The 12,603-nt window shown below is 40.9% G+C and overlaps 1 protein-coding gene across 2 annotated transcripts; it reads right to left on the bottom strand.

Moving 5' to 3' along the window:
* Positions 1 to 151: 151 nt before the first annotated feature.
* On the bottom strand, positions 152 to 12,586 carry gnb2 (guanine nucleotide binding protein (G protein), beta polypeptide 2). 2 transcript variants are annotated; one of them, XM_005735535.2, is made up of 10 exons: positions 11,678 to 12,586; positions 9,902 to 9,984; positions 9,747 to 9,785; positions 9,137 to 9,243; positions 8,028 to 8,091; positions 7,630 to 7,792; positions 4,385 to 4,451; positions 4,071 to 4,272; positions 2,923 to 3,139; positions 152 to 1,182 (listed from the first exon to the last, which is right to left on the bottom strand). In XM_005735535.2, the coding sequence occupies exons 2-10, from the start codon at positions 9,956 to 9,958 to the stop codon at positions 1,076 to 1,078; spliced, it is 1,023 nt and encodes a 340-aa protein (XP_005735592.1). In that variant the 5' UTR covers positions 9,959 to 9,984; positions 11,678 to 12,586; the 3' UTR covers positions 152 to 1,075. The 2 variants fall into 2 exon arrangements, with proteins under 2 accessions (XP_005735592.1, XP_005735593.1); XM_005735536.2 differs by having other exon boundaries at positions 9,902 to 9,981.
* Positions 12,587 to 12,603: the final 17 nt, after the last annotated feature.

Here is a 12,603-nt window from a genome sequence, read left to right as displayed (position 1 = left end):
GGACTGTATATTCCAATAACCCATGTATGTCTATATCAGTGCTACTTTCAAATCTCAGGTTTAAGTAAAATGTGACAATATGCACTTAATACTCAGTTAAACGTGTCAGTTTTAGAAACAATTTTAAAAGGAAAACACAATAAAAGGCAGGAGAGGCAGTTATTTATTAATAATATGTACAATTATAGTAATGTCCAGATAATACAGTGACAAAGTCAAAGTTTGATTATTGGCTCCTACTCAATAAGACGTGCTTTTACTTCTCAACTTCTCTTAATCTCAGGTTGTTTTGGATTCATGTAACTGTCTCAGTATCCTCTGTTAATAAGTGTATTTGAGGCACACAGGAAGAACAGGAATAAAATAAGTGTGTAGAATTGGGGGGGAAAAAAAAAAAACTGGGTGAAGACAGTGACTGCGTGACGTTCTGAAATAGATGAAAATCAGTTGATATCTTCATTGAGCTCAATCATCTGTTCATCGGTGAATGTTTTTCCTTCTTTCTTACTTTCTTTATGTAAATGCACTCAGGTGGTTCCGCCTTCACGTCACCACTGCTGAGATACGTGTGGTAAAGAGACCGAAACGACAAAGAAAAATGAGTCTGAGGTGTATTTCGAGCAAAGTCATAAGACGAAAATATCGGGTAACGTTCGCTCCACTGCTTAACACGAGAAGCAGTATGTCTCATGATAAGCATGTGTGAGAATGAGTGCGTCAGATAGTGTTGATGGGATTTGTGTTTTCGGCCGAACAGCTGAATATTCGGCTGTATTTGGTCATATTTTGACCTGTTATGTGCATGTGTGTGTTGCACTGTGGCCTTGCTGCTGTGCACTTTCATCGGCGGTAGGTAGTGTGAGCATGTGTTTAGGTCTTGTTATCTTATCCTGCATACAATACGTGTGTGTGTGTGTGTGTAAGCTCATATCTAAGTCATATATATTATGTACAGTATAATGTTGCGGTTCGTCTGTGGAATCTTACATACAGTGAGAGTACAGGGTGCAAACTGTGTCCCAAGATAAGAGCGGTGTCTGTTGGACGTGTGTGGTTCGCTGTTTATGTGCATGGCTCAGTTCCAGATCTTGAGGAAGCTGTCCCAGGACCCGGTGCACACCGCCATGCCGTCATCCGTCACGCCCAGACAGCTCACGCGATTGTCATGGCCTGCCAGGACTCCTGCAGGAGGGCCGAAAAAAACCCAAAAGTCAACTTGTCATTGTGCAATGCACTTCTTCAAAAATCAAACAGTGAGCATACTGTTAACTTAAGATCGATGCTACGGTTTGTATCCCCCTGTTTCTTAAGTGTGCAGACAAAGATTTTGTTTTTCAAAAGGAATCTTTAAAATCTAAATGTGACCTCATTTTTATCTATTTATTTTTGATGCAATCAGCGGCCAAACAGACTCACGATGTTCTTTCTACAATGGAAACGAATCATTGTTTGGAAAGTTTGTCCCAACACTTGTACTAAAATTCCTGCTACTGTAATGACTGTGCTTAAGGCAGACTGTGCTGCTCTTCCATCACTGAACTTACTGTCAATTCTTTTTATGCTTTCATATCTTTTTTTTTTTTGTGGTAGGATGAACTTCTGACTCACCAGCATGTGTGCGCCATACGGATGATCTGATATCAGATCGTGTAGTATACACTCTAGATCTGCTTCCTGCAATATATATCGCTACTTTCTGAAGTAAATAATTATACTTCCTGTTGTACAGTATTGTCCTAATAATGCCTTGACCTTGTAGTAATACAGATAAAAGGGCCTCTGAAGGACTTGTTTCTATTAATTTTCAAAGCTGAACTTAAGTTATAAGTTTAGCCATTTCTGAATCTGTGAAAAAGGCATAATTTTCACTTATTTAAACGATTTAAGGTTATTCTCTGCTTTTGATCTTCTTAAATGTGTTTTGATTAGCAGTACACAGTAGTACACATGACACATCTTGTATAAAATGCTTTAGTTGCTGACCTGGCAACAGAGAAAAATGAGAAGTAAAATAGTGATTGTTTCCACAGACGCATGCAAAAATAAAAAGTCGTGACCAGAGTTATTACAGTTTAGCATTTTAGAATTCGTTTTTATTGTTATTTCATTTTGAGTTTTTGTTTTTTTATTCAGTTTAGTTTGTTAGTTTCATGGGGGGATTTTTGTGTTTGGTTTTATTGTTTGAAAATGTTTCGTTTTAGTTTAGTTCTTTTTGTTTTAGAGTCCTAAACAGTGTTAAATTTTAGACTTTTAATTATTCTTGTAGGGAGGACATATGTCAGAGGTAAAACCAGTAATGTTTTTTACATGTAGTTTTAGTTTTAGTTGAATTTTAGTTAGCTATAATTTAGCTATAATAACCTTGATCTTGATACATGGCAAGCAGCTTAATTTCCTCAAAAACAAACAAACAAACAAACAAACCCCAAAACACAAATAAAGAATTACATTTTTTGCAACGACAACTCCGTTTAGAAGCAGTTTTAGTTGCACAATATTTTTTATTCAGATTGTGTTTTCATTGTTTTTGATTGAACTCTTACAGCTGAAGCTCAGATAGGAGTTTGGTGGAAAGAGGCTCTAACCAGAAAAAATAAAAATTACAACCAATTTGTTATTTCTGTGCTTTAAATCATTGTTATCAGCAGTACTTGTATACCAAGCTCCCCTCTCATTTAAACTGAACATTGTATAAACCTATTTGTTGTTTCAGGCATCAGAAAACTGCACACCTACATACAATCATCCCTCTGCAGTGCAAAAATGAATCACTAAACTAAGCTTTTATTTTAGCACTGAAAAATCAAAAGAAGGAATACTACAAAAACACGTGTGGTGTAATTGATAGATAATCACTTCATCTTCACCTTAGCTTGAAGATGAACCTTCCCTTTTCTCTGTTCTCTCGCTTGCTCCACCCACCTGCTCTGTCTCCTTTCATGGCATCCCATATGTTGCAGTTGAAGTCGTCATAACCAGCCAGCAGCAAGCGCCCGGAGCGGGAGAAAGCCACAGAGGTGATGCCACAGATGATGTTGTCATGGCAGTAGAGGCCTAGCTCCTGGTCTGCGCGGAGGTCAAACAGCCTGCAGGTGGCATCGTCAGAGCCTGTGGCAAAGGCGCTGCCATTGGGAAAGAACTGGGGAGGAGAAAGTGAGGATGACTCTTATTTATTATTTATTTATATTTTTAATTATAAATAAATATAGTTACAGCATAAGCTGCTATAGAGAGTTCCTGCCTTTCTTAAATCCCTTAATAAGACAGAAAACTGAATGGGATCAGTGCTTTAACACCGAATCTGTCCACCTGCCACACTGTCAGATGGCCTGTGCCATCAACCCAGACTCCCAACCGGAGATCGTCTCCTGAGATGATCAGGATGTTCAGATATGGTGTTAATTGATAATCTTGTTAATCCTGCAGCGCGCTTCCCATTTAAATCCCTCCCAAAGCTGGTGGCTGGAGACAGTGTGTGACGTCACCAAGACAAATCCTGGAGCTGATGCTGCTGATGACGTGTTAGACAGTACGCAGGAGCGCCAGAGTGCCACTTAAGGCCACAGATTAGCTTATAACAGTGCCAGGAATTCAGAAACTCATGATGTGTCTGAGAATAAATGTCTAAAATGGTGTCTCAAGCATACCAACTCCATCCAGTTTCTTTAATCTATGATGTGGGTCAAGCTAAAAAAACCCTACATGTTATGCTCCTGCTGACCTTGTGTGTGTTGTGGGGGTTTCTCATCCTCACACCTTAAACCCTGATTTTGAATGTAGTAAATTGGAATAAAAGTCCTGTTGTCTTTTAAAACTCTAAACTGCATTTTAAGATGCTGCTTTTGAGCGACCTTCCAATACTACATTTCCCACAATGCAACTCAAAAGCATCTTTCATTAGGTCTCCTCTGCCTGTCACATCAGTGATGCAGCTTCATAAAACTCCACGGCCAGAGCACTCCTCCGAAACAAGAGCTCTAAACTGCACTTGTAAAATATATAATCCGCGATTTTAAGAAGAATAAAAGCAGTTGGGCCTACAAGGGCACCCGGTCCCTGAGGACACTCACACAGACAGCGTTGATGTCCGATTCGTGGCCCGTGAAGGTCTGCCGGCACATGCTGTCCCTGATGTCCCACAGTTTGATTGAAGCGTCGCAGGCTCCCGACACGAAGGTGTGCTGGTCGGGCGAAAGGGACAGACTCATGACATCACCGGTGTGGCCCGAGAAAACTGTGGTCTGCTGACTCGTCTCGATATCCCACAGTGCACTGGGCAAAAAAAGCAACGACAACAACAACAAAAAAAGCACAGGGTTAGTGATTGGAAAGCAGGAAAACGATGCTTAGGCTGCACATGTGTGTGTTGATCTGTGTGACTCACCATGTGGTGTCTCCTGAGCTCGTGATGATTTGATTGTCATCAATGAAACGGCAACATGACAGGTAACCTGAGAGAACGGAACGCACAAACACGCGGATGATGTCAGTGACACTTGATGACGCATTTTACATTAAATTACTACTGTATAGGAGAAGAATGTAAAACGTAAATATGACTATAAATTTATTGTGAGTGTACATATAGAGCTACATGTTGTCTCTGCGCCACTAAAACTACTCATTCGTTTAGATATTTTATGATATATCTTGTTGACATATTTTACATGATTACTACTTTAAAGCCTTCTTTTTCAAGCGTCTTTTTGGGATCATTTTTTTAAATTTCTTTGAAGCTGCAATGATAGATGCATTGACACATCAGCAAAGTTTGCAGATGACCAGGATTTTGGAGCCATTGGAGACCTTTGACCTTACTTATAGTATAGGTATTAATTATTATTTTTAAAATATTGGGGTATTGGAGTCCAAAGACATGCAGCTTGTGGGGATAGGTTAATTGGATAATCCAAATTGCCACTAGGTGTGAATGGTTGTCTGTCCCTATGTGTTAGCCCTGCGACAGACTGGCGACCTGTCCAGGGTGTACCCCGCCTTTCGCCCTATGACAGCTGGGATAGGCTCCAGCGCCCCCCGCGACCCTGAAAAGGATAAGCGAATGCATGGCTGGATGGATGGATGGAGTATTGGCCTTCCCAAAACCTCGATCTAAACCTTTGTGGACTATGTTTTTTTGTTTTTTTTAATTAGTCCTTTATTTATCCAGGTAAAAATCTAATTGAGATTAAAAAAAAATGTAATTTTCAATAGAGACCTGTATCACATAAGTACAAAACATTCAAAACAAATACAATATCCTGCACAAACATTTGAAAAATACGCAATAACAGATCATTTAAGAGCGAAGGAAAAACCTCCAGTTTAAATGAACTTTACCAATTCTGCCAAGGAGAGTGCTAAAATATCCGGGCAGAATTATGCCAGAAGCTTGTTGGTGGCTACAAAAAGCGTCTGGCCGAGTTGTAACTTGCTAAAAGACATTTAACCAAATATTAGCAGGTGGTGTTGTGTATACTGGATTATAGAAACACCAAAATAAAATCAAAGTTTTGCACTCAATTCTTATTTTTAAGTCATTAAAAATGTCTGCTGTAAAAAAATTAATTAAAAAAAGATTCCAACCTGGTAAAAGAACAGTTCAATGAACTCATGAAAATCTCGAAACTTCATGTCCACGAGTGCAAGAAACCGTAAGTTTAAAGTTGTGTATGTAATGTAGTTCTAAGATGCCTTTTATTAGTGTGTGAGCAAGCTGGGTGTGCTCATGAAACGCACGTCAGAGTGTACTCTTTCCATGAGCAAACACGTGGGCATGTGGCATGTTTGCATCCTGCATCTGTGGTCATAATAATCTATCCACGACTGCAATAAAAAGAAGCTTTTCCATAGGTTCAAGAGGAAAGATCTGTTTACATGTGGTGCCTGTATGTCTGGGTGTCTGTGCCAATCCTGCTGTTGTATTCTTTTTATTACATCTGATTTCCCACACTGTCAAACTCTTCTCATCATTATTTCCATCATTATCAGGCTGATTCTTGTAACCTTCTTACCTGCCTTCTTTAAGCCAATCAGACTCTGTTATCTATTCTTTAAATGTGACTTATTATGCTTTTCACTGTTCCTTTGTTATATACATATAATTACATAACATAAACATAGAATTATATCATTTCATATTAAAGACGAACAGAAAAAAAAAATAAAAAAAATAAAAAACTCAATGCACTTTTTTCTATTCTCGTCTTCTGTATGATGTCAGTGAAGAGGGAAAAAGTTCTGGCTTTAAGCACAGCAGCCCCACCCACCTGCTGTTCAAACTGAAGAGGCAGCCAATCAGAAGACAGCTGGCTTTAAAGCAGGAAGAAGGCTGCTAAAATTCTTGGCTTCAGACAGTGGATGAGCTGAGAAGTGCCAGGATAAATGAGGCTTATTTTGAACTGTAAATTGTGCAAAGCTGCTCTAGAAGGAGTAAAAATGTGGAGGGCTTTTTAGAGATTGGTTGCTTTTTTACTCATTTTCAGTCCAGTCCCTGTACCTGACCACTTTCAGAGGAATGTTTTTATTTGCCCTGTAACACTGGCCTATGAATCATTCAAAGAAGAAAAAGGCATCTAACTCAAGGGATGAACCAGTGTTGTGTCAACACATAACATTAATCCCTCTACTGTTCACTGAAGCCTTGTCTGAATGGTCTCAGTGGAAGGGTGGCTGCCAAGAAGAGGCATCCCAAACAGGTCTTTACACAAGAAGTGGACTGAAAAGCAGTGGCAACATATCTTATGAAGTGATGGATCCAAATTTGAAATCTTTTGGTTCAATACATTCCAAGGAGTTCAAGAGAGAGGTACATCAGTGAGTATCTACGACCATCTGTAAAGCATGGTGGAGGCTGTGATGGTTTTGGATGACATTTCAGCCAGTGGGAAAAGTACCACCAGATTTTGATCCACCATGCAATACCTTCTGACAAGCATCTGATTATCCAATTAGCAAATGCTTCCTTTTTCAGCAAGACAGTGGCCCTAAACACATAGTCAATGCATTGACAATGGGTAGAACTGGGTAGAACAAACACATCTTTAGATCGCTGTCAGTCACGGATCGGCCTCCCCAGAGCCTGGACCTCAACATTATTGAAGCAGTGAAGGATCATTGTGACAGAAAATGGAACAAAAGGCAGAAACATTCAAAGAAGAGCATTGCAAAGTTCTTCAAGAAGCTACTATTCCTGACGACTTCTTGAAGAAAATACAATCAAACTGCCTAAGAGAGTTCAGAATATGCTAAAGAATAAAGGCAGTCATACCAAATTTGGACTTTCAACCTCGTTACAATTGTGCAAACCTACTTTTTGCTAACATACTGTATTTACATGTATGTTTGCACATTTCAATAAATCATCTACTTCACGTTTTTCTTGAAAATATAAAATCAAAAATAAAATACATACAGAAGTTATAGTGTCACAAATCAGAGTCACACAGACAGGAGTTAATATCTCAGCTCATTAAGACTGCAATTAATTAACCATGTAAATGAAGTCTTCATTGTTTAGAGGTTTGGGAGTGGAGCTTTCCCACGGGGGCGTACGCTCATCTGAAACATCTCATCAGTTTTACTCATGAGAGGATTTTAACATAGTTAGCTTAGGGCGCCATGTTCTCTCACCTGTATGGCCAGGTAGTTCCCTGCTGACCCTGACATTGCCCTCGCGTGTCTTCAAGCAGTAGATAGAGCAAATGTTGTCGAGGCCTCCGCAGGCCACGTAGTTCCCCGAGGGAGCGTACGCACAGGTCATTACCCAGGAGGAGCGCAGGGGGATGGCGTGTATCTAAGAAAAGAGAGGTAGTTTAAAGAGCATAAAATGGGCAGATATTAACACTGAAAACACACAAGTCACACACTGTGACTCTTACAATCAGTCACAGTAACACTGAGAAAGAAGCCATTATGGAAAGTCAGCAGCACTTCTACAAGAGGAAGACGTTAGTCCACTTTCATTTCAAGTTCAGACAAGTCTTCCAGCTGGAGACGTGCCGTGTTTTTTGTCTTTTTGGTGATTTTACCTTGTTAGTTGTGTAGCTGTCCCAGACAATCAGTTTTCCATCTTGAGAGGCACTAACCAGAAGCCTGCAGACACAAAAGGGGAAAAAAAACAAAAAAATTTTGAATAATACAGGATCTCTTTAATTTTGGCATTTGAGTCCTGTTATCACACTGTGCTCCAAACCTGTTGAAACATGCTTTTCCTGTCAAAACACTGCAGCCTGAGATGATTCTGTGAGTTCAAGGTGAAGAATCAGTTGTTTTAATGTTTGCCTCAGCCAGAAATGTTCATGGTTAATGCCTGAAGTCAGCAAATGATTTCACAGAACTAAAATTAAAATGCTTGCAATGCTTGTCATGCTTGTGCTTTTGTATCGTGCCGCTTTGAGCTAAATGCTAACGCGAGCCTGCTAACAAGCCCACTATGACTGTTTGGCTTGTTCATTCAGCATTTACTAATTAGCGCTGGCAATTTGCATGTGTGAGTGGAAAATCAAGCATTACATCTTCACCAAACGTGCTACAGTTCATCTCGAGCAGGTATGTCCCATGTGTCATTACAACCCACTAAATAGCTGTCGAAGCATTTGTTGAATCATGAAGGTCGAAGCATTTGTTGAATCATGAAGACAAAGAGTGGAGCATATTTTCACAGCATTACAGACAGGAATTATTTATTATAGGACTTATATCTTTTTCTCCTTTGGAAAACTGGGTAATGCAGTAGTCTAAAAGCTCCATCAAGCAGCCAATGAACTGAAATTAATTCCCAGGATGGACACAGGTGGCCTAAAGCCTATTTACACCACTTGCAAATTTTCTGTGGGTCAGATGTGATCCATATGAGGTGGATCTGTGGCTCAACTGAGGTGAGGAGACTCACATTGAGTCAGCTCCATCAGTAAAGGCTAAATGCCCAGAAAAATGCAGATGTGGGCCAAATTTAGGTCAAACATTTATTTGTATCCGCCTTTTTCTATTCTAGCTAATATAGATAGGAAGTGGCTACCTGAAGTGGCTTTGATGGCCGATTACACTCAACCATTTTAGGTGGAACTTTAATCTATAGTATACAAAGAAAAATTAAACCAAGAAGCAGTCAAAAGCATTAGAAATAGTATGGACTCACCTAGAGTCTGTACCCCAGTGCATGGCATAGATCTTGGCCAGATGGCCACGGAGGGTGCGTCTTGTCCGCATCTGGATCCGCCCCACAGGATCCAGACCAGCGGTTATCTAAGTTAGTAAAGTTAGCAAGTTAGCACTCTTTTGATCATTCACTGGGTGTGTGATAAAAGGTTTGGCAGAAAAGTTTTGCTAAAGAGTAACAGTACAGTGGCTATCAGACACCGAAGGCAAGACCGGGACAGAAATAACTAATATCACATGTCAAATATGACAATATGAATAATGCACCTGTAAAAATAAATTCAGAAATTATTGATGATTTATACTACTGCTGGTTCAACAAATGGCCGTCATCTATTATTTCTAAATCGTGCTACAAAAAGAAAAGGTCACTCCTCTGTGCAGGTGAAACCTGGAGACATGTTGAGAGTAGCAGGGATGGATTTTTTGTCCTATAGAGTAACATTTGATCAAAAACAATAAAAAAATAGCTTTTCTGCTTTCTCCACTGTGCCCAATATCATGTTATTAAGTATATAGGTCCATATTGACGCCAGGTTAACCCATCCCCAGGTGACTGACATACATCTTACACATTCAGTTGCTCTCACCTGTGTCAGGGTTGAATCTCCACATGCTTTCCTGGCGTCCTAATGGTTATGAAGTCACAGGGAAGGAAAAAAAAGAGGACACCGCTAGTAAATAACAAATTTTCCAGTATTTTATTCAATGGTAAAACTGTTCACAGCAGACACACATCACTCACTCGTATCTGGTTCCGAAGCTGCTCGGCCTCCTGACGAAGCTGTTCCAGCTCACTCATTTTGAAACTGTCCGAGCTGTCACCTGCTGGATGGGGCACGACTTTAAATATCACACTCTATTATCAAATAAATCGAAATGAAATGAATATCAGTGCATATTAAGTTCTTTTGGGATTATCATATTTTTATACTTCCTAACCTACTAATCCAGAGGTCTACTTTCATCAATAATTGAACGCTACTTGCATTTGGGGAAATAAAATAATCAAATAAAATCCCAATTTTAATCTCTGAGGTTTACTGAACCCACAGTGAGGAAAAAAAATACAACTTGTAATCTGTTTATGGCTGTACAACCACCCATCCTGGTTTAACTGAGGAGAATAATCTGCAATGACTAAGCTGCTATCAAAAAGCCAGCATTGCTACCAGGCACCAGATAGTGAGTGAATGCTCACTATCTGGTGCCTGGTAGCAATGCTCATACAAGTCCAACTTTGCACTAATGCAGGACGGAGCAATCCTTCATTTGAGCCGCTGACTGTGTTTAAACAAACACTTCACGCTGAAGAACAGGGGAGTCCCTAATTTCTTAAATTACACAGGTACACGAAAACTGTTCATCTCTATGTTGCGCTTTCCAGCGGCGTGCACTACAGTATTTCCTGTTCCTCATGGGAAAACAGTTGCACATTCAAATATTCTCCCAAACAGGTGGCCTATAGATTTGCATATGTGAAGCTATTCAAATTCAAGATAAAAACCCCAGATAGCATGCATACAGTAGCCTACACTGTGCAAGGAAGAGCAATTAGCTACAGTAGACCACTGTTCCCTGGAGGGACCTGCGACCAGATGGATCACACAGCACTAATGGAAGCCAAAAGGGGTGCATCGTGGGTCTCAGTCTCCTGGCACAGCTGCTCATTTAGCCAATCAGGAGAATAGATGCTGCAGAAGAGGAGGATGAGGAGGAGGGAGGTAGAGAAGGGGGTGTGGGGAGGGGGATCATATATCAGGCCATGGGTCCTGCCAGATGCTCAGATGCATGTTTTTGCTGCTTCTGAGCATCAACTGGCGGACACGCAGATTTGTGCTGAAGTCAGTGGGTAGAGAGTAGCAGAGAGTGAGGACACGCATATCACACTGCCGCACTGATGATGCATGGCCTAGCAGCGACACGACCCTTGCTGCTAGGCCATGCTCTTTATAAAAGGTTAATATGGCAGGTCCTCGGTGTCCCCAGCACTTCTGGCACTCCACCAACCTCCGAGAGCATGTGGTAGAACAAAAACGCAAAGATGCCAGGAGTGCCTGGCCCCACCCCTTTGATTGCACATCTGATGTGGAGGTGCTCTAACATGGCATGGCTAAAATCTGCCTCCAACCACTGCATGCCGGGCATGAGTGGATGTTTGATGGCAGAGGATGTGAACGCATGGCCTAAGAGCCTCCCCAATGAAATACAGTCAGCACTGAGGAGAACGAGGATACAGGCCAGTCTCAAAGGATGCACTCGAGAGAGATTTTTATTTCACTGTCTAGATTTAGAGATTTACATAATTCAAAAAAGGCCCTACCCTAGCTACATCACCTCACATATTGATCAGCACAGTCATAAAGGCCTTCATCACGTCTCATTTTAGACATCGAGCTCCTAAAATTGCGGATGTAGCTAATCGTATTTGGTCAAAATGATGCCATACGCACACCATCACCCAGCCACACACACAGGCTGACCTATCTGCTGTCACAGCGTTTGGATAATGGGTGGCTACCTGTTAATTCTCCCGATGATTTTCCTGCCCTTTTTCCTCCCCCTGCTGCAAAGAAAAATAAAAAAAGAAAGAAACTGAAAGCAACGTCCCCCCCTCAAAAAAAAAGGAAAAAAAAAGACAAATCCCGCGGAGGATTTAACTACAAGTCTTTTTCAGTCATTAAAAATCAAGTTCACAGGAGATCCACTTTAAAAGTTCCGTGTGTCACGATCAGCCTGTTTCCAAACCCTTCAGTAAACAGGCAACCGGAGGAGGGCTGCACACATTTCCATTTCTCTGCTTTAGCGGAGCTCCTGAGGAAAAAACACACACACAAGATGATATCTGCTGCTGCCGAGCTGCTGTTTCCTCTACGGATCGTTTCCACTTTTCACACACGGCAACCTAACAAAAACATCTTCGTCCAATACGGCGTAAACAGACGGAATTGGCCCCAGCTCTTTCCCCGGCCCGCATCAGGGATCGTCCATTAAACACTATTCTCAGTCCGTTTTACTCCGAGTCTTCGTGACGTTATCCTCGTTTCCTTCCTCTCTTTGGTTTCCTCCTCCCTCTGCCGATACTTCATCAGGATAGACGCCTCCAAGTCGGCAGTGAATTACAGAGTAAAATCCGGAAAGTGCAACAAATATAAATCATCAATAAATTGATTAATTTAAATTTAAAAAAGGACGAAGAAGCGTTTAGAATTCCAGCCTTCACGCAAGATTTTGTGTTTTCCTCTTGCAGACAGTAACCAGAGGCGGCCCTTACCGCTTGGGCAGTATCCACACGGTTCCTGTTTTTTTTTTTTTTTTCTTTTCTTTGCTGAATATAATCATTTAGTAACAGGGTGCCGGATCACGCGGTGAGCGCTTGCAGGATCCTCAAATCCGGGCATGAAGAAGTCAACCACACCCATCTTTTAAATACACGTAAATCCAATG

Source organism: Pundamilia nyererei, unplaced genomic scaffold, assembly GCF_000239375.1.
Source record: "Pundamilia nyererei isolate P.nyererei 1_Seehausen unplaced genomic scaffold, PunNye1.0 scaffold00064, whole genome shotgun sequence".
Lineage (NCBI taxonomy): Eukaryota > Metazoa > Chordata > Actinopteri > Cichliformes > Cichlidae > Pundamilia > Pundamilia nyererei.
This window is presented reverse-complemented; position numbering and strand designations above follow the sequence as displayed.

Excerpts from the sequence above, each read along its gene's own strand:
- gnb2 (XM_005735535.2), bottom strand. The coding sequence starts at position 9,958 with ATGAGTGAGCTGGAACAGCTTCGTCAGGAGGCCGAGCAGCTTCGGAAC. Across the intron at positions 9,244-9,746 it reads GAGATTCAACCCTGACACAG|ATAACCGCTGGTCTGGATCC; the intron begins GTGAGAGCAACT and ends TTACTAACTTAG. Across the intron at positions 3,140-4,070 it reads CGGACATCAACGCTGTCTGT|TTCTTTCCCAATGGCAGCGC; the intron begins GTGAGTGTCCTC and ends TCTCCTCCCCAG.